The 20,015-nt window shown below is 39.2% G+C and overlaps 1 protein-coding gene across 4 annotated transcripts in view; it reads right to left on the bottom strand.

The window, feature by feature from the left end:
* Nucleotides 1-4,845: 4,845 nt before the first annotated feature.
* Nucleotides 4,846-20,015, bottom strand: part of LOC117258893 (TOX high mobility group box family member 2-like) — a 102,624-nt gene continuing 87,454 nt past the window's right edge. For 2 of the 4 annotated variants that reach the window (XM_033630113.2, XM_078170129.1), the window contains 5 exons: nt 17,421-17,651; nt 12,833-12,913; nt 10,428-10,826; nt 9,695-9,834; nt 4,846-6,611 (listed from right to left, as the gene is read on the bottom strand). In XM_033630113.2, the coding sequence (XP_033486004.1) occupies nt 6,572-6,611; nt 9,695-9,834; nt 10,428-10,826; nt 12,833-12,913; nt 17,421-17,651 (891 nt within the window). In that variant the 3' untranslated portion in view covers nt 4,846-6,571. Of the gene's footprint in view, nt 6,615-9,694; nt 9,835-10,427; nt 10,827-12,832; nt 12,914-17,420; nt 17,652-20,015 lie in introns of all 4 variants that reach the window. The other 2 variants (XM_033630112.2, XM_033630114.2) reach the window with 1 other exon arrangement.

Here is a 20,015-nt window from a genome sequence, read left to right as displayed (position 1 = left end):
CCAGAAAGTCTTCATAGGAGTGGCCAGATTGGGCTACTAAACATCTTGAACCATTCCTAATACGAACTCTGACAATGTCCGGACCTGTCTACAGAATCAGGTCCAGACATTGTCCGCAGTTTCCTTTTCACACATGCAGCACACAACAGGAGATTGTCTGTTTGTGTCACAAATGTCCTCACTTCCTACTTGAAATACTCTGGTTTAATCAAAGGGATGGCGCCTGGGTAGAGTGTGCAGGAGGGAGGACATGCCACGGATTACACGGCGGTCACGTTGCTGGTTTGTAATTTAGTCATAAAAAACAGAGCCTCTGGTTGTCCCTGTAAATTGGTAAATTGATTTCGTCTTTGGCCCTTAAGTGCTTGAAGTGCTTGAATATCCGGTTGGACATTTATGCTGCTATCCTCTTCTTTACCTTTGCCTCCAATTTCGCCTGAGCAGCAGGATAGAAATATCATCAACATGCCCACTTGCTCGATGACAGACAATAACCTGCTCTATTCACACATGGGCTCCATCGGACATTTCACAGACTTTGTATACGGAGCTGGCAGAGTAAAATGTGTTTATTGTCCTATTCATCCTATTCACATACAGCTTCTGCGGGTGATGTCTAAATAATTTCAGGTTTGCATTGCATGTGTGAAAAGTGGTTTGGGGTGACACCAAAACCAAAATCCTTAATTGAATTTCAGGAATTCTATTATGCTGTTGTAATATAACGTCTAGTTAAAGAATCTTATACTGATAAACCATGGTTTCTGATTTTACAGTTAATGTAACTAATTATCTGATGTGCACAGACTAATACCTGTACGGTTAACATTTTAACTTCCACAAAAATCTTGTTATGTATCTCTACATGCATGAGCTAGGCGATTCATTGTTCTTCAGATAGGCTGCTTGTCCTTTTCCTTAAAAAGACAAATATACAGCTTTAATTTGAAGGAGTACATTGATTGTAAGAAACAAAACTTTCACTGGGAACAAGTCTAATCGAGTTTAAAAACACCGCGCAGAGGCCTCCAGTTATTTTTGTGAGGGGGCCACCCCTTGGCGGCGCCACTGGCCCAATCAACTGGAAATGCATACACTGAAATGGCTAAAAAAGCATATTGGTTGGAAATACAAAACAGAAAAATGAGTGCCACTCCTCCAACATGAGTGGAGCTGAAGTGTTCAGCTGACTGAATGGAAATCTGACCAAGGCACCACAACAAACTGGACAATGACCATTAAAATCTTAAAAATAACCACCATGGAAATAAACACACACGCAAAGAGAGGATAGCACATGTGTAATTAAACCCCAAACCCAACAACCGCCTTAAGAACTGAATGTTTACACCAGATTGTAAGAAAAAAAGAATCTGATATGAAAGTTTATAACAAACGTTTGAATATAATGCACCTTTTCCACGCCATGAGTTACACATCTGCAGCAGTCAGATGGCTGCATGCACAACACTAACAGCAGAATGGTTGATGAAAGAATTCAGTATGTGCCCTTTTCCTAATTAATCTGATTAAATGAAAACAAAGGGTGTCAAAAAACACAGACACTAAATCATTTATTGACTACAAAGATAAATGATTTCTACAGACCCCATCATATATTTCATGTTACGCACAACATACTGTATCTCTGTGTACTGTGTGTATGACTGATAATGCCTTTAATGGTATTTGCCTAATGAAAATGTTATAGAGAAAAAAAAAACTCTATTAGCATATTTTTAATCTTGGAAATCGAAAGTACCTATGTGTCAGTTATTGTGACTCTTGTATGTCAGTGACCATGGCAGGTACATGTAACAATAAACATATTTTTGTTCAAAGCTGGCCTCACTGTTTGTGTTCTGTGCAGCACAACAAAAGAAGTGTTCCTTAGAGGGTCGAAATCAGATTCCTCACTGCTGCGTAAACGCAGTGTCCTAATAATGTACTTGCATCAGTTAACAAAAGGCCAGCCCCAGCCTCTCTGCAGATAACACTTTCTAATAGAACAAGCAATCCCAAAACACAAGATAGCTCCTATCCAAATGAGGATGTTTCACGAGGCACGATTTTCTCAAAATGTCCTCTAACGGCGGTATCATCTCAGCCATCAAGTGTTTGGGTAGTGATCTGTATGAAACGCTCTGTCCTCTCTTGTTTGTCTTGTCTTGTTTGTTGGCCGTCAGACAATGGCGCTGCCGGTGCCTGTGCTGTCAGGAGAGTTCATATCCGTCTGAGGAGGAAATGAGAGGGTCTGATGGCTGCTGATGGAACCAGTATCACAGCTGCTGGAGACAATATTAGTGATGGGAGATTGGACAGACAAGGAGGCAATATTGCACAAGTGACGTATAGAGTATTTTGATACCTTGTGCAGAAAGGGAGGGAGGGCATCTTACAGGGACTTGACCAGTTCATTTAATCTGTGAAATAATAAATCAGGTCACACATTCAGGTAAAGTCGAACCTAATATTCTCAGGAGTGCAGGACTTTTGGTATTTCCATAGAAAGTAAACATAAACGTAACTTAAGTTTGTTATAAGCAGTCCTCAACATGCAACATACTATTTTAAAATATCTTTTACAGACTTAAATAACTACTACACGTATAATATTTCACAGTTTCCTGCAGCTTTTTGCACTCTGATATGACCCCTGAGGCAAAACTACATCTGCATGTAGCTGAGGTGAGATTGAGTCAACTTCACAGCAAAACACATCATCATTAATCATTATACATAATTTAGTTGTTGATGTTGAGTCTTTGAGATCTATTTTTCATTGAACAAGAAAAATCCTGCCAGTAGGGTGAAAGTCAATGGTAGATTTTTGGCTAGGTTCACTACAAAATCTTAATTGAACTACCAGTTTTTTAGTCTTATAGACTAAATGGTTTTTGGCACCATCTGACACACTTAAAGGAGAACATACACCACCTAAATAAAGACTTCCAATATGTTATTTCCATGGCCTAGGAAGGTTGAGTCAGTAGATGTGAACATGAGTCTTGAAGCCAGAAACCAGAGAAGTAAGTCTCAAACTTGTGATGTCAAAGGGTATAAAGTCTGGAGTTGCTCCATAGACGATGAGTGGGAGACTGATTTTGTGGACACACATAATGTTTGGATTATATTTTTTAGACTTAAATGAGCTTTTTTCTATTGAAGTGTTCTCAGTTCTGAAACAGAAAATGCACCCATATACTCAGAACATTCCCCTGAGTGCTCTCAGTGTAATCAAGAACATCTTTGTCAATTCTCTGTCTATGGAGCAGCTCCAGACTTTATTTACTTTGATTTATGTAACCTTTTTTTAACCAGGAAGTCCCATTGAGATTGAAAATCCCTTTTACAATAGAGACCTGCCCAAGGTAGCAGCCAATCAAAACACATTTAAATGCAACAAATACAACATATTATACAAACTATTCAAACATAGTGGCCTCTCAAGAACAACAAGCACATGTCTCTATCACCATGTTCTCTATGATGTCCTTAAATTCATCAATGGATTAAAGTGTTTCAAAATTTTTTCTAATCTTTTTGAAGACTGTTTCATGTCCAAGGTGCATAGTAGGAGCATGCGTACTTGGTAACATCACAAATTTGAGTTCTTGCACTATTTTAGCACCGTTTACTAATATTTTGGGACTGTCTCAGACCGTAGGAATAACAGTTCCCCTTAAAAAACACTTCTGTTTCTCTTTATATATCTCTCAAATTGCATTTCTGAAACATGTACAATGTTTGATGTTGGAAGCAGAGACACACCACATCCAGTGCTGAGTGTCACCAGCAGATGGAGACAGAGGAACATCAATAAGAGAAGGTGAAACAGCAGAGAGGTCCAGTCCACCACCTTACTGCTGCCATACAGCTTCAATCAGCCATAGTGGTGTTTCCATATCAAACATCCATCTTTGAATCAACGTGCAGTTTGAAATCTTTCATTTTCTTTCCCTTGTTGGCATTTAAAGGATATTCTGCCCCCATGTGCTCACAGATGTATCTTCATGAGTGTATTTTTTAAATATATTCTTAAGGATACTTTTGCTGAGAGCAATGCCCTCTTTAATTCCTGGTAATGCTCACGTTGTTACACACATTCACATATGGAATCCACCCAGTAAATAAGAGTATAAATAAAGGCCCTTTGATGTCCTTTATCATCATTAAAACATGTCAGTATCACACTTCACCATGTCCAAGGTGTACAGCTGAGGCCGCTATAATGAACTGATTCTAAGATTAGAGCTGCGAAACACTGTGGTAAATTTTATGAATCAGCTGTAGGGGGCACTGCGTCATCGCCATCATCATCATGGAGAGAGGGAGAAAGATGGAGAGAGAAAGAAGGGGGAGGGGGAGTGATGATAGATTCCATTTCTATTCTACCTTTAATCCAACTGTGAAATTCATAAGTAAAAGGCAGTCCTATTTTTCTTCTCAGGTAGTTCTCTGAAAGACCGTGTACTGCTGCATCAAGCCTGAGTTTCATCATCACACCTTTACCAGACATCACGACCAGCGGGCAGAGAAATGTTGCTTGATATACTATATTGATCATGTCTGGTTGTATGAGGAGAAAAAAAAAACTGTGGAAAGGTTAAAGTTCATTAAAAGGTACGGTGTGCAGCCTATAAGCTCCTCACCTAATGAGCCACGTGATAGCACATTAACTTTCCTACGACATCAAAGATAATTCTCCTAATTAACCTCAGACGTGTGCAGGCGAATGCAAAGTTATGTTTACTGGCAACTGCAGCCATCAGGATCCACTTTTCACATCACTAATGAATGTGTCAGGAATCAGTAAATAAAATAAAATGAAGACATGCACATCAGTTTCTCCACTTTAAACATTTTATTACAGACAAAAGAAAACAAAAGAAGTATTTGTGACACAAAATGAATCTAATGCTGGTGCACTGGTTCTGCACCAACAACAATTTCTGAAAAAATATTTATTATTCTAATAATGTTGTTTTAATCAATAATAATAATAATAATAATAATAATCATAATAATAATGCACCCTGATGAAAATAAGCCAAAATGTTACTTCATATCATTCATAAATAGATGTGAAACCTGCAACCAAATTAAATAGAATGACCATATTGTAAAACAAATGATACTCAACAAAAACAAAATGGGTTCTCTCATCACTGGCTTTACAAATCAAAGAAATACATTTGGCAGGTTTATACACAAACTTAAAATATCTACCCCCATGACTGCTCCTCCGAAACGCAAATCCTGCTACAGTGAAAAACAAAATATCTTCGGAATTTTTTTTTTCTTCACAAAAAATGATAAAGATGAGTTCAACACAATTTCTAAAACACCTAATAAAACTAGTCAAAAACTTTAAAACCCACTGTTATGTTTTTTTTTCTTTAGTAACATTTCACATTTAGCAACTTTTTTTTTTTTCTTTATTCACCTGTACAAGTGGTGTCAGGACTACGGGTACGTGGGCGGGGTTACAGGTGGGAGGAGGAGGGGGGATAGGTGGGGTTGTGGCCCTTATTGACCCGAGAGGAGGAGGAGCTAAAAGGAGAGGTATCAACCTTTGACCTCTACAGTTCTGTAACGTCCTGAGGCCGTGTGAAGAGAGCGACACTCTCTATCAGAGCTCCGCCAGTTTGAGGAGGAAATGGAGCGTTTTACAGTCTTTGCATTTCTCTCTCTCTCGCGCATTTGGAGAGAAACAAGACCAGTGAACACAGTTTCAACACAACTTTTAGTGTGTGTATTCCCTCACTGAATCCGCCTGCACGAAAATCACATAACCAAACGAAAAGGATGTTTAAAACAAAAAACAAAAAAAAGAAAGCAAGGGACTGCAGCTAAATACACACATAAGAGGGATCCATTTTGGTGATATTTACAATCACTCTGTGAGAAAGAAAGGAAAAGAAGGGAGTCCTTTACTAGGGGCGAGGATGATTTACAAATGTCTTAAGTGTATGTGACTATCTTCATTATAATTTTGCTTTGCTTTACTCAGTCGGGGTGTTTCAGTCTGTCCTGAAGTACATCCACCCCTGCTGAGGTGACTATATTCTAGTTTCCTGCATTAGCTTTTCTACCCAAGACCCCTACGCTTTGAGTATGCTTAGAGCATTTCACCTCCCCGATGAGGGCAGTCCATGGCAAACACAGGGTAATGGAGTGAAGAGTAGAGAGAGAGCATCTTTAAAAAATTCAAAACAGAATGAGAAGACTTTTTTTTTTTTTTTTTTGGTCTTCATTTCCAGTATGTTGGCATGAGCTTAAAGCTCACTGCCCCCGCAAAAAAAAAAATCAAGTTCAATGATAAGGGAAAGAAGCTGAACAAAAAAAAAAAAAAAAAAGCAAGACAAGTGCCTTGGGCTTCTGGCCGATCTAAGTGCTTGGCAAATAGGTGAAGTTACTGTAGCAGTCTTTGGGATTTTCGAAATCCGTCACAAAAAAAGAAAAAAAAAAAGAAAAGAAAAACCGAAATGGTGTTGAAGCAGATACATCGATGACGTCGTTGTTATGGTGGAAAGCTCCCTGGAGTCTGACATTTGGAGGTCTTTCAACTTCAAGTGAGGTAGAGAGGCTTGTCCCGAGCTCCCATGCCACTGCTGAGGGAAAAAAAAAAAACATTAACGCATGTCTGGATACATGACAATACATTTGATGATATTTATCCTACATTTCACCAGGAAATCCCAGTGAGATGATGACATCTATCTCAAGGAAGACCTGGCTAAGAAAGTAGTGCCAAAACATTAAAGCTGTCGACAAACAACAGACATCAATCAGTACTAAAGAGAAAAAATACAAAAGTCAGAATTTGCAGATCGCTTGGTACTCCAAATGTCAAAATTCAAAGTCTGTTCTCCAGTTATCTTCACTGACACACTGGAAATAATTCAGCACGCTCCAAAACTCGAAAACTACTATGATCTGACACTGAGGGAGAAGGTTTAAGCAAAGACTCAATCTACTTCAAAGAGCATCAAACATGATTTGACCCAGGCGTGATCCCATTTGACATACAGATGAATCAGCTCTAAATACGGGAGATACTGACTTCCAGCTCGGCTGCCTCTCGGAATAGCAACACCAAGTTTCAGGTGTGAGACAAAACAACGTTCCTCTTGTACCTGCTTGAATAGCTTGATTCAATAAGGCAATGTGTGCTGAGCGAAACACAGGGAAACTTAATTGGATGTCACACTTTTTCCAAGCTGGGTAATAGCATTGTTCTACTACTGCATTACTCATTTCAATTTCAAGGAGATGCTTTGCTTTAGCAGAGAAATCGCAGTTTATGATTAATACTGTCTGAGTCTCTGAGTGTGAAAGTGAAGTGGTTTAGAGCAACTCATTTGGAAAATGAGTAACTGTCAGACAACTGCTTAATACTCTCAACAATCAAATGTCCTGGACTGGATTTACACAGGCAAAGACATTTTTATTCAGGACCATCTTTTCATGGCTAAGGAAGTCCTTCTCTGCCAGTGTGATGAAAAAAGATCCTGTAGGTCATTAAAATGAGAAACCTTCTCGAAATAATGTCTCAGTATTTTAAAATAATGAGTTAGTGTCTCAAAATAATGATAAACTTTCTTGAATTAATGAGTTAGTATCTTAAAATAATGAAAAACTTTCTTAAATTAGTGCTTTAATATCTTCAAATAATGAGAAACTTCCTTGACTTAATGCGTCAGTATGTCAAAATAATGAGAAATTTCCTTGACTTAATGAGTCAGTATCTCAAAATAATGAGAAACTTCCTTGACTTAATGAGTTAGTATGTCAAAATAATGAGACACTTCCTTGACTTAATGAGTTAGTATGTCAAAATAATGAGAAACTTCCTTGACTTAATGAGTTAGTATGTCAAAATAATGAGACACTTTCTTAAATTAATGACTTAGTATGTCAAAAATAATGAGACACTTTCTTAAATTAATGACTTAGTATGTCAATAATGAGAAACTTTCTTGAATTAATGAGTTAGTATGTCAAAATAATGAGACACTTTCTTAAATTAATGACTTAGTATGTCAAAATAATGAGACACTTTCTTGAATTAATGAGTTAGTATGTCAAAATAATGAGACACTTTCTTAAATTAATGAGTTAGTATGTCAAAAATAATGAGAAACTTTCTTAAATTAATGACTTAGTATGTCAAAATAATGAGAAACTTTCTTAAATTAATGAGTTAGTATGTCAAAAATAATGAGAAACTTTCTTAAATTAATGACTTAGTATGTCAAAATAATGAGAAACTTTCTTGAATTAATGAGTTAGTATGTCAAAATAATGAGACACTTTCTTAAATTAATGACTTAGTATGTCAAAATAATGAGACACTTTCTTGAATTAATGAGTTAGTATGTCAAAATAATGAGAAACTTTCTTAAATTAATGAGTTAGTATGTCAAAAATAATGAGAAACTTTCTTGAATTAATGAGTTAGTATGTCAAAATAATGAGACACTTTCTTAAATTAATGACTTGGTATGTCAAAATAATGAGACATTTTCTTGAATTAATGAGTTAGTATGTCAAAATAATGAGAAACTTTCTTAAATTAATGAGTTAGTATGTCAAAAATAATGAGAAACTTTCTTAAATTAATGCATTAATATCTTAAAATAATGAGAAACTTCCTTGACTTAATGAGTTAGTATGTCAAAATAATGAGACACTTTCTTAAATTAATGAGTTAGTATGTCAAAATAATGAGACACTTTCTTAAATTAACGAGTTAGTATGTCAAAATAATGAGACACTTTCTTAAATTAACGAGTTAGTATGTCAAAATAATGAGACACTTTCTTAAATTAATGAGTTAGTATGTCAAAATAATGAGACACTTTCTTGAATTAATGAGTTAGTATGTCAAAATAATGAGAAACTTTCTTAAATTAATGAGTTAGTATGTCAAAAATAATGAGAAACTTTCTTAAATTAATGCATTAATATCTTAAAATAATGAGAAACTTCCTTGACTTAATGAGTTAGTATGTCAAAATAATGAGACACTTTCTTAAATTAACGAGTTAGTATGTCAAAATAATGAGACACTTTCTTGAATTAATGAGTTAGTATGTCAAAATAATGAGAAACTTTCTTAAATTAATGCATTAATATCTTAAAATAATGAGAAACTTCCTTGACTTAATGAGTTAGTATGTCAAAATAATGAGACACTTTCTTAAATTAATGAGTTAGTATGTCAAAATAATGAGAAACTTTCTTGAATGAATGAGTCAGTATCTCAAAATAATGAGAAACTGAAATTAATGAGTTAGTATGGCAACATAATGAGAAACTTTCTTGAATTAATGAGGTAGTATGTCAAAATAATGAGAAACTTCCTCAAAATGACAGAATCTCAAAAATAATGACATTATGACTCAAAATAATGACCAAATTATCTCAAAATAATGCCTTACTTATGTCAAAATCATGAGAAACTGTATCAAAATTTTGACTTAGTACCATTTGTTATCATTTAAAATACTGAGTCATTATTTTGATTAAGTGTCTCATTATAATGACTTAGAGGGATCTTTTCTTTTACGTCACACTGGTGGAAATGATCTTCCATACAAGGCCAAGTGGAAGTGATTTCCTCTTGTTAACCATCATAACCATCACACAACAATCACCACCACCATAACACAACATGTGGTGAGCTCACCCGCAGTGGTTGGGTCCACAGTCCCTGTTGCAGTACTCGCTGTCCCAGTCAGGGTTCTGGCCGTGCACTGGGTTAGGGGCCCCTGGAGACTGTGAGCCCCCAACACTGTTCTGGTAATCAGCCTGAATATGGGAGAATCCCTGTAGACCGGTGAAGAGGGAGAGAGGAAAAGAGGGTTATATATCGCTCTGGCTTTGAGATGGCTAACCATTAGAGTTTGCTGAGCCATGCTACTGTGTGAGGCCAAATGTTGCCAGTGGTCTTTATCAGCTGCTCCTGAGCTTAGTGAGCGGGACACTTTTTTTTTTTCTCTTTCCATTTGCTCTCATTGCTTGGTTAAAATGGGTCTTAAAATCACACTTCTTACACTGCCATGACAACCCCCTGCTGGACTGGAGACATTTTCAGCTCAGAGGGAAAGGAGGAAGTGGTTCGTTCACCACTAAATTAGAGAAAAAAGTCAAGTTTTCGGAAATATTCCTGCAGACTGGACTTTGTCCTTCTTCAAATATATGCTAAAAGTCTGTTTGAGGCCTGTTATACAATACAAGAAGGTTAAATTGAGAGTTTTTCAGTAAATATCAGCAACTGATTAAAGACAATGGGTATTATTAAGATTCAAATCATAGCCAGAAATGCATTACAGCCATATGAAATGTGTTTAAGTGTATATTTTATGTGTTCAATCATGTTTATGTTTCATTTTTTTCATATTAATAATGGCGAGACCAACCTGTTGGCTGAGAGGAGGGGAGTGCAGCGGCGCCTGGAGCCCCATTTGGTGTGAGATGATTGGCTGCGACTGCTGCATGCGGATTGGCTGGTTGAGCAGGGAGCTCTGATGCAGGGAGAGTTGAGCATGGGGATGCAGAGGTGGGCTGATCTGGAAGGGAGCTGGGGGAGAGGCACTCATGCTGGGCGGCAGCATCTGCGATTGGCTGAGGGTCTGGGCCAGGGTGTGGCGGGGCGGCCCTGCGTAGCTCTGGAGGTCTGACAGGGGGAAGGAGCCCGGCGGGCCCAGGTAGGGTGAGGAGGGCTGGGGGGGCACGCTGTACAGAGGCTGCTTCGGGGGCAGCAGGTGGGAGGGCTGGCTGGTCTGCTGGGCACTTTTTGGTTCAGGGTCGTTGTATGTCTGTGGGTGAATGAAACGGAATTTTAATGAGATAACTAACTTTTTCAATTAATTACATGTAAATCACCGCCACATAAATCATCATTCATCAAGCTCTGATCACAACATCCCCTCCCTGTTTTTTACCAGCAGCATCCATTATGCTTAAAACAAAACTGAAGCCCTGACCTGAATCTTAAAGGGAAATTCCATTACTTGTTGATAAAGAAGTGGATCGCTCTGCTGTGCTGTTTCTTACAACAGCTGCAGGGATTTCCAGCGGACTACTTTCTGTTTTTACCTCTGTTGGACTGAAAAACAAGGTTTGAAGTAATCGGAAATGAGATAAGGAAACACGTTTAATCACTTTCTTGCTGACAGTTAGATTGACAGAGCCAGGCTAGCTGTTTCCCCTTGTTTCCAGTGTTTGTGCTAAGCTAAGCTAACCATCTCTTGGCTTCAGCATCACATGAAGTTTCAATTTTCTAATCTAACTGTTGGTAAGAAAGCAAATTTCCCATCATGTTTAACTTTTCCTTTAAGATCATGTCACATTTACAGTTGGGCGATGAGTGAAACGTTATCACGACGAGTAGTCATAACTGAAAAATATGTGACAATAACACCCAGGTTGAGAACACTGGAATTTCCCTTTAAACATTTCCTGCCTTCCTCAGTACTGGTCGATTCAGCCAAAATTGTCATCAGCTGCTTCTCTACAGAATCGAGCAGCTGACAGAGAGACTACGTGTCTCTGGCTCGCCTGACGCAGCCGCCCGATACAGTTTTAACAGGACAGTTGACACCCAAAGCCCCTAACTGCAAATCTTTTTCAGCATATTGATGCTCACTGTGAAATGAGACTGTATATATTTAATTTTCTGTCTATCTTCGGCTTGACAGCTTTCACTATTTACTTTGCACCACTTCACACACACATGTAGACGCTCTGACAGATGGAGAAACAGGGTCAAACTGAGGCGGTGATTTAAAGCAAAACACCAAACTCCACCAAACTTGACCTTTCTTGTTTTGGACAGTATCACTCTGAGCAGGTGCAGCATCTACAAAATACCCCCACCTCCACCTCCGCCCCGCCCTCTCCAGGCCCCTATGATGAGCTGTCAGATTGCTCATCTCCAGCCATCAGTGTTGATTAGAAGGTAATGGAGCCCATTTGTATGAATAGAGCTGGGGCCGGGGTAATGATCAATAGACACCTTGACAGATAGATGGGAAAGGGAGAGGGACACACACACACACACACACACACACACACACACACAACCACATTCACACCCACACATATATGCAGGAGCCTGGGCAGAGAAATGAGGCTGTTTGCCTGCAGAACAAATGGAATGACAAAAGGAATCTTCCCCACACTACATTGTGTGTTGTTAATACAAGACGGCACTAAACAATGCAATCCACAGCCCTCCTCCTTGCCTTTCTTTATTCCCAGTGCTACTATGCTGGTGCATACAAGACTCCATCATTCACGGGGCAAAAAGGATGTCATAGATCCGAATTAGCAGGAAGGTGTCATTGGTGGAAGCAGCGGAGAAGGGATATGATTGCTTGATTTGAATGTACTTCCTGTTTTAGATGACGAGACGGAGGATGATCTAACACATGACACAGGTGTCTTTTGGCGTGAGATAAATTTAGGGTTCGTATTTTCTAATGATACATATATAACTGAAACCTGATGTTACATATCGCACATGAGGAAGCAATTATTTCCTATCCTCCATCCTTCATAGATGTTTCGGCCATATGCTCGTGCTGACCCCTCCCCCAGCTATATCACCATACCAACTACAATCCCCAACCCCCCAACATCTGCACCCTATGGAAATCAGGTATTGTTCCAAATACGGCTTGCTCTTTTGCATCACATGCCCCCACCCTCTCCACCACCACCACGACATCATCCCAAAGAAGCCCCGCCCAGACCATTAGCAGGGATTTTCCATCCAATCCATCATCAGTCTTAGCCAGGGCCTGTGTGTCATAAGTGTTACCTTGGAAACCAGACTGGCTCGGTACGCGGCCAAGGCTTTCAGGTACTCTTTCTTAGCCGCCTCGGTTTTCCTCTTGTACCCCTGTGAAGAGACAGAGAGGGAGAGAGAAAAAAAAATCAAAACGAGAGGCTTCGGGTGAGAGGAGAGGTTGACATGCTCATAAACGTGCAGACACACATGTCTGTCTCTCAGCACACACACACACATACTTTTTATCTAACACTTTCTTAAACACATCACACACACACACACACACACACACACACACACACACACACACACACACACAGCCTTAATGTTCCCCTTTCCATCAGAGCCAATGGTACAGAACACCTCTATTTCCTCATCACAGCACTAAAACTCCCTCATCTCAATGTGTCTCCATCTATCGTAGCAACACATCATTTCCATTCCAATCCACCTAGAGAAATGAACTGGAACTTCTCTCTCTCTCTCCTTTTAGCTCCACAATAACACTCCTATCAGCATACTGACATTAGTGATACACCACAATGGTTGTTGTCATTTGGCACATTAGGATGCGATCCCTGCCTGTGTATGAGTTTTGTTTGAAACTGCCTTCTGTATTGTTAGTGCCACATACGAACGTCTGTTGTCATACAACTAACTGCTGCTGCTGTGTTTGAATGAACTCAGCATGTTTGCATAAAGACTGTGGGCTTATGAGTGCATATGGATGTGTGTTTTTGCACATAGGTATTTTTCCAGGTATTGTGTGTGTGTGTGTGTGTGTGTGTAGGATGTAGAGTGTCTGAAAATGGGGTTATTAGCTATGAGAGCTATAGGCAAAATCATGTCTGTTATGCAAAGCAAAAAGGAGAGAGAAGCATTATTTGTCAGTACCAGAGAATGTTTGCATTGTAGTTTTCATGTATGGCTGGATATTGACAATTTTTTAATACTCATACTGATGTGAACATTGGTACTGATACCAAAATGTACCCTTAGCAATACATGTTTTTCTTCTACAAACCCCATTTTCATTTAGCAAAGGAAGCACACTTTCTCGAAAATGGTAAGTGCTGTCTAAGCACAAGCACCCATACAATAACTTTGCTTGAATAAAATCATGTAAAAGTGGCAAAATGTTGATTTAAAGGAACAGCGTGCAAGATTTAGGGGGATTTACTGGCATCTAGCAGTGAGGATTACAGATTGCAACCAGCTCCCGGTTAGAATTTCTTTAATGATCATTGCTCACGAGATTTTAACCAGGAGCCAAATTATCTGCAGAGGTCACTTCCTCTCCAAAACAAACAGACCAGGTGATTAAAGCCTGGTAAAAACACTGAATAAATCAGTTTTATGTTACAAATCAGTGTTTCTCCTATGCTGTTTGGCATGTTGGACACATTTATTGGGAGCTGAATTATCTGCAAAGGTCTCTGTCTCTCCAAAACAAATGGACTTGGCAATTCAAACTGATAAAAATACTGAAAAAAGCATTTTCATATTAAATAATTAGTGTTTTTGTGATGCTATTTGTTGCAGAGGGGTTGCTAACCACGATAGCTAATTCTGGGCTACTGTAGAAACATGGTAGTGCTACATGGTGATCTCCGTGGATGAGAACTCGCTCTTTACGTAGACATAAACGCCTTATTTTAAGGTAATGTAAACACAACCATTCTTATTTTTAAGTGATTATACACTAAAGAAAACATATTTATCATATAACATTACATTTCTCCCAATATAGCTCCCTAAATTCTACACACTGGACCTTTATTTCCAATGTGAAGATGCCAGCTGTCTTTACTTGACAGTTTTTGATACTAAGTGATACATTTGGTTCACCCTTATGAAAATACAGTCTTGATACCAAGTCCTATTTTTGTGTGCTTGATGTGCATGCTGCAGAACTGATGCTCCACACCAAGAAGAAACAGTTCAGAAAACATGGTGCTTTTAAATACACACCGTATCCTAGAACACTGTCTTTACACAGTATCCTTTCTGAAGAGTAAACCTTCCTCATCCCAAGACAATTGCTAAAAGCAAAAGACACTAACAACTGTGGTCTCTCTTGGGGCTGAACACCCATCATACAAAACACCATGACCTCCTATAACTCCGCCATCATTAACATTTCCTACCTATTACTGCAGAGCTGCAGATGACGTTAAATAGCTACAAAAACAATGGAGCACTCTTCCTGGATAGCCGAGATGCCCTTCAGCTAAATCCAAGGACGAGGCGATAGTGGGGGGGGGGTCACTAATTCTGTATTCTAGGCAGGATCAAAATAGCAGGCGAGAGATATAAATAAAGAGAGTGGAAATGAGAACTTCACACATCCCTGCTTGTCAGAGGGCCAATGAAGATGCATGGTGTGGAGGCATCAGCTATGGAGGCTGGAGGGACACAGGAAGTGCGGACCGTACCTGTGCGTGGAGCTTTGTGGGAGTTTTGTTTTGGCAAGGAACACGGTTTTCACTTTATCCACTATATTTTTGGAAAACCCTTTTTTAGTTTTGATGGACACTACAGTGCAGAGAAAAACTCAGAAGATGCCTTCACATTGTGAAATTTGGAAACTAGTAGAGCACCATTGAGGGTTTGTGTGTCTGTGTGTGTATTAATATCTGAATGTTTGCTTTTGGAGGTGTGCATGTGCATGTGGGTATAAGTGAATCTACCCACTGCATAAAATATATGTCCGACACTCTTGAAATCTCCCAAGATGCATTTATATTTTTCCCATATTGACCATTTCTTGCCTGTAAAATGTCCAACTTTGTTAGTCTCAGAGTGTTTTACAGCTGCTGCTGCTGCACAGAATACTCCTCCACCCTTCCCCTCCTCTCGTTTGCTTGAATTAAATTTAGAAAGAAAATCATTTTTATGAGAGTCAGGGGAGTGGGGATAAACGGATGGATTATCTTTAGAAAGAGAAGAACTAGCTCATTAAGGTGAGCTGTATCTCACAGCAATGTTCTGGTAATTACACAGCACATAACGCCAGGGAAAGGCTGCTCGTCTGCCGCAGCAGACGCGCCATCTACTGGTTGGACCAGAATGTCTTCATGTGACTGTGTTTGTGAAAAGTGTTTCACATGTGGAGGTGACAGTAGCTCCTTCTACTTAAAGGGACAGTTCACCCCAAAATCAAAAATACATATTTTTCCTCTTACCTGAAATGCTATTGATCAGTCTAGATTGTTTCGGTGTGAGTTGCCGAGTGTTGGAGATATCGGCCATAGAGATGTCTGTCTTCTGTCAAATATAATAGAACTGGATGGCACTCGGCTTGTGGTGCTCGAAGCGCCCAATAAAATACAATGAAATCACTCAACAGCAATGTCTCTTTCCAGAAATCATGACCCAGTTACTCAAGATAATCCAAGGACCTTGTTGTGAGCAGTTTAATAAAGAAACTATTTTCTTTCTACTGAACTACACCCGCCAAATTAATCACTACACAGAAGGAAGCATTGACGAGAAGCTTGTGCTTGTGACAGTGTGCAATGGAACCATTAATGGCGTCCTCCTTGGCTGAGCTGTAACATTAGTCAGTAGGGGTGTCACTATCCAATGATTTGGGTTGATATATTGATTCAATAATCAACAGTCCAATGTCATCAATGCAAATTGAAAACATTGATCAATATCATCATCGTTGGGATACAGATTTTATTTTGAAATTACATGTCACCGTTAAACAGCGCCAGGCAGATAATGGAAAGCAGCCGAAAGACAGACAATGAGGATATTGTTACTTACTTGGGGATAAATCAGCAGTGTGGACATATTTTGGATTTTAGAGGAACTATGGGTCAAAAAACAAAGCATATGCCGTAAGTAAGCAATGCTGTTATGAGAAAAAAATATTCTGGGTGGGCATCTCACTCTGTCAACTTCTGGCAGTGACATGGCCACATAAGCTGCTGTTTCAACATTAGGCTAATAATACATGTAAATTATTAAAATATGAGTAGAGGAACTGTCTGCTAGCCACTAGTCTATTTTATGCAATGTAAGAGTGCTTAAGCCTATAATAGGTTACTAGCAAAAAAAAAGTTGTCTATGAATCTCTACACTTATTATTGAACCAAATTTTATATCATGGCAGACTGGCAAATATCATATTGTTGTCCAAAGAATTAATATAATACCGTATCTTGATGAAGCTAGTGATGCTAGCTCAGTGGTGCTAGTTCAGCTAGCAGATACGGTTGGCGGGTGCAGTTCGGTAGAAAGAAAATAGTTCCTACATGAAACTGTTCACAACAAGGTCTGTGGATTATTTTGAGTAACCAGGTAATGATTTCTGGAGAGAGAAACTGCTGTTGAGTTTTTCAAATGTATTTTTTTGGCACTTTGAGCACCACAAGCTGAGTGCCATCTAGTTCCATTAGGTTGGAGACAAAGCAGACATCTCTACAGCCGATATCTCCACACACCTGCAACTCACACCAAAATAATCTAGATTGATAAATAGCACTACAGGTAAGAGGAAAAATATGTATTTTTAATTCTGGGGAGAACTGCCCCTTTAAAACTTCCTTTTTTGGCTAGTACATTATCATCCACTTTCTTGTTTCAGCTAGGCCAACATGTTTCATACCTGCTTCTGTTCCTCTCCTAGGCTGTCCCACATGGAGGCCACGATCTTGGAGACGTCCCCGAAGGTGGCGTTGGGATTTTGGCCCTTGATGGCCGCCTGGGTGTCTCTGAAGAAGAGCGCGTAGGCCGACACAGGTTTCTGCGGCTCATTGGGGTCCTTCTTCTTCTTCTTCTTTTGAGGTTTGGGTTTGGGCTTCATCATTTCCGCTGAGGCTCGCTTCTCACCGCTTATCTGGAGGCAGAAAGAGGGATGGAGAGGGAGGGAGAGAAAAGAGACAAAGACGTTGCTGGTCATAAATCAGTTGATGAAAATAACTCTTTAGCTGCAGCTTCAACAGAGAGATGCTTGAGGAGTCCAGTGTATTTATTGGGCATGATGTATTGACTGGATAAGATAGTCGAGAGTTTTGCAAGGTTAAATATGTTTTTAAAAAAAACTCAGCATTAACCACTGTGCGCATGATGCATCATTGAAATAGCCGAATAGAACATTCAATTAACGCTGAAGAGAGGGTGAAAGCAGCAGAGTTCTGCGAAGAGCAGCCACAGCTTGTTCTGAGAAGAGAAAACAGATCAATTTACGGACATGGGTGAATGAAGACTAACAGGACGTCAGTGAGACAGGTTAGCCTCTGGGGTGTTGGAGGGGGGTCGGGAGGTGCGGGTCAGGAGAAACTGGCCAAACATGAGATCGCAGGCTAATTAAAACCTCACTGGGCACTACTTTATCAGCCGTTAAATCGCTAGATTCATGGATATTTCCAGATTTTCTTTCAATCTTTATTTTGTCTCTTTCATGTAGATCACAAAGCGTTCAACTCCACTTTCTGAGGAAAGCATAAAAAAAGGATTAAATCTATATTTTTCATAGGATGTACCCAGTTGGTCTGTCAACAATAACACACTGCAATCTTACTCCATTTTCAGGAGGCAAAAACGGCTCACATCTGTGTGATGCACTCGATCCAATACACATGAATACATTTTCATTTTCCGTGCAGGGCTTTGACGGGGAGTCAAATCCAGGTCACCTGATCCTGGTTGTGATTCTATATGGAAATTGCCTTCTTTGCCGAGGAGAACACATCAAGCACGGGAGAAAAGAGGGAGAGGAAGGGAGTGGGGAGAGAGAAAGAGAGAGATAAGGAGAAAGAGAGAAAGAAGAGGTGCAGCTGAGGGAAGATGGCGAGGAAGAAGTGACAGCTTGATGTTGCCATTAGTATCAGCGGAACATCAGTTAACCTGATTTCTCAGTTGCTATAAAGGCAGGAAATAACAATCCAATTTCCTTCCAAATAATAGAAGATATAATGACATACTGAATATATAATGATATACATTGGTATTATGTCAAATGAAGGATGTTTATGTGCACTATTTACGGGTGAGGGGTTATGAAGAGTTACTCAAATGTTGCTTTGAGTGAAGTGAGAGTTAGCTTTTGGCAAAGGCAGCCCATCTCCAAGGCCAAGTTCCTATTTCATCAGGTTGCATTTTAGAAATTTTAAACAGCTTTGAACGTTCCCTTTCATAATCCACTGATCCTGGGTTTCAGTGTTAAAACTCAGCAGGGGGGAGAACAAACCATGAAAAAGATTTGTCCCTGCGCGAGTATCAAACAGCAACTTGAGGACATTTAAAGACGTTCACATCCATCTAATGCATACTTATCACAGGATTAAGCAACAGTCATGTTTTCCCCTTTAACTGTCAATTGGAAAACGGGAAATGACTGCCTTTGAAAATCGCATTGTTTCAGCAAAGCATTTGCAGCCAAACAACACACTGTATTCTACACAGCATGAAATTAAACTAATCAAAATTCAAGGTCCAGGAGCACATTTGGCAGCTAAAGAAAACTTCAAAATGGCTTTTGTGGTGTGTGGAAATGAATGGATGTTCTCATTCAGGGTGATGCGAAAGTATTGCTTGTCTATTTCACAGCTTACAGGTAATATTCATTTTTTTGTGCGAGTACGCCTGGTTTCATTAAAAAATAATCATCCCTCACTTTTAGGCAATGAGGCAGAAGACAGGCATTTGAAACGACATCTGTTCCACTCAAGCCTTTGAAGTGAAAATAGAATAAACTGAAGGTAGAGCTAATGGAATGACAAAATAGGAAAAAAGAGAAGGCTAAATAATCTGCAGGAAAATTCACATGTATTCATACAGAGGAAAGTGCGATGACACACAACAGCTCGCAGCTACATGCAATCAGCCAAGAGAACAAGGGGCACATTATTTCATTTCTTTATCTATTTTCCTCTCGCATTGTTGGAGATTCATGTTTGTGAACTTATAGAGGGCCAGATGAAATATCAATGAAACTGACAGACTGAAAAGAATACAAATGGCTCCACATAAAGCACAGGAAGAAATGCACCCTTAGATACTGTGTAAGATGCATAATCAATCTGGGGGTTTTTAATTTGCTCTCATTTTGTCTCAGCTTGTCTAATCAACATCTACTGCTGGCTGTGCTGTCCTACATTTCCCAGAAGACCTTAATGAAAATAAAAAAAAACAAGAGTGGGTGAAACTTCACTGTAAATAAGGTCAATTAAAATAATCTAAAGAAATCTTGTCTTGATAA

Source organism: Epinephelus lanceolatus, chromosome 8, assembly GCF_041903045.1.
Source record: "Epinephelus lanceolatus isolate andai-2023 chromosome 8, ASM4190304v1, whole genome shotgun sequence".
Lineage (NCBI taxonomy): Eukaryota > Metazoa > Chordata > Actinopteri > Perciformes > Serranidae > Epinephelus > Epinephelus lanceolatus.
This window is presented reverse-complemented; position numbering and strand designations above follow the sequence as displayed.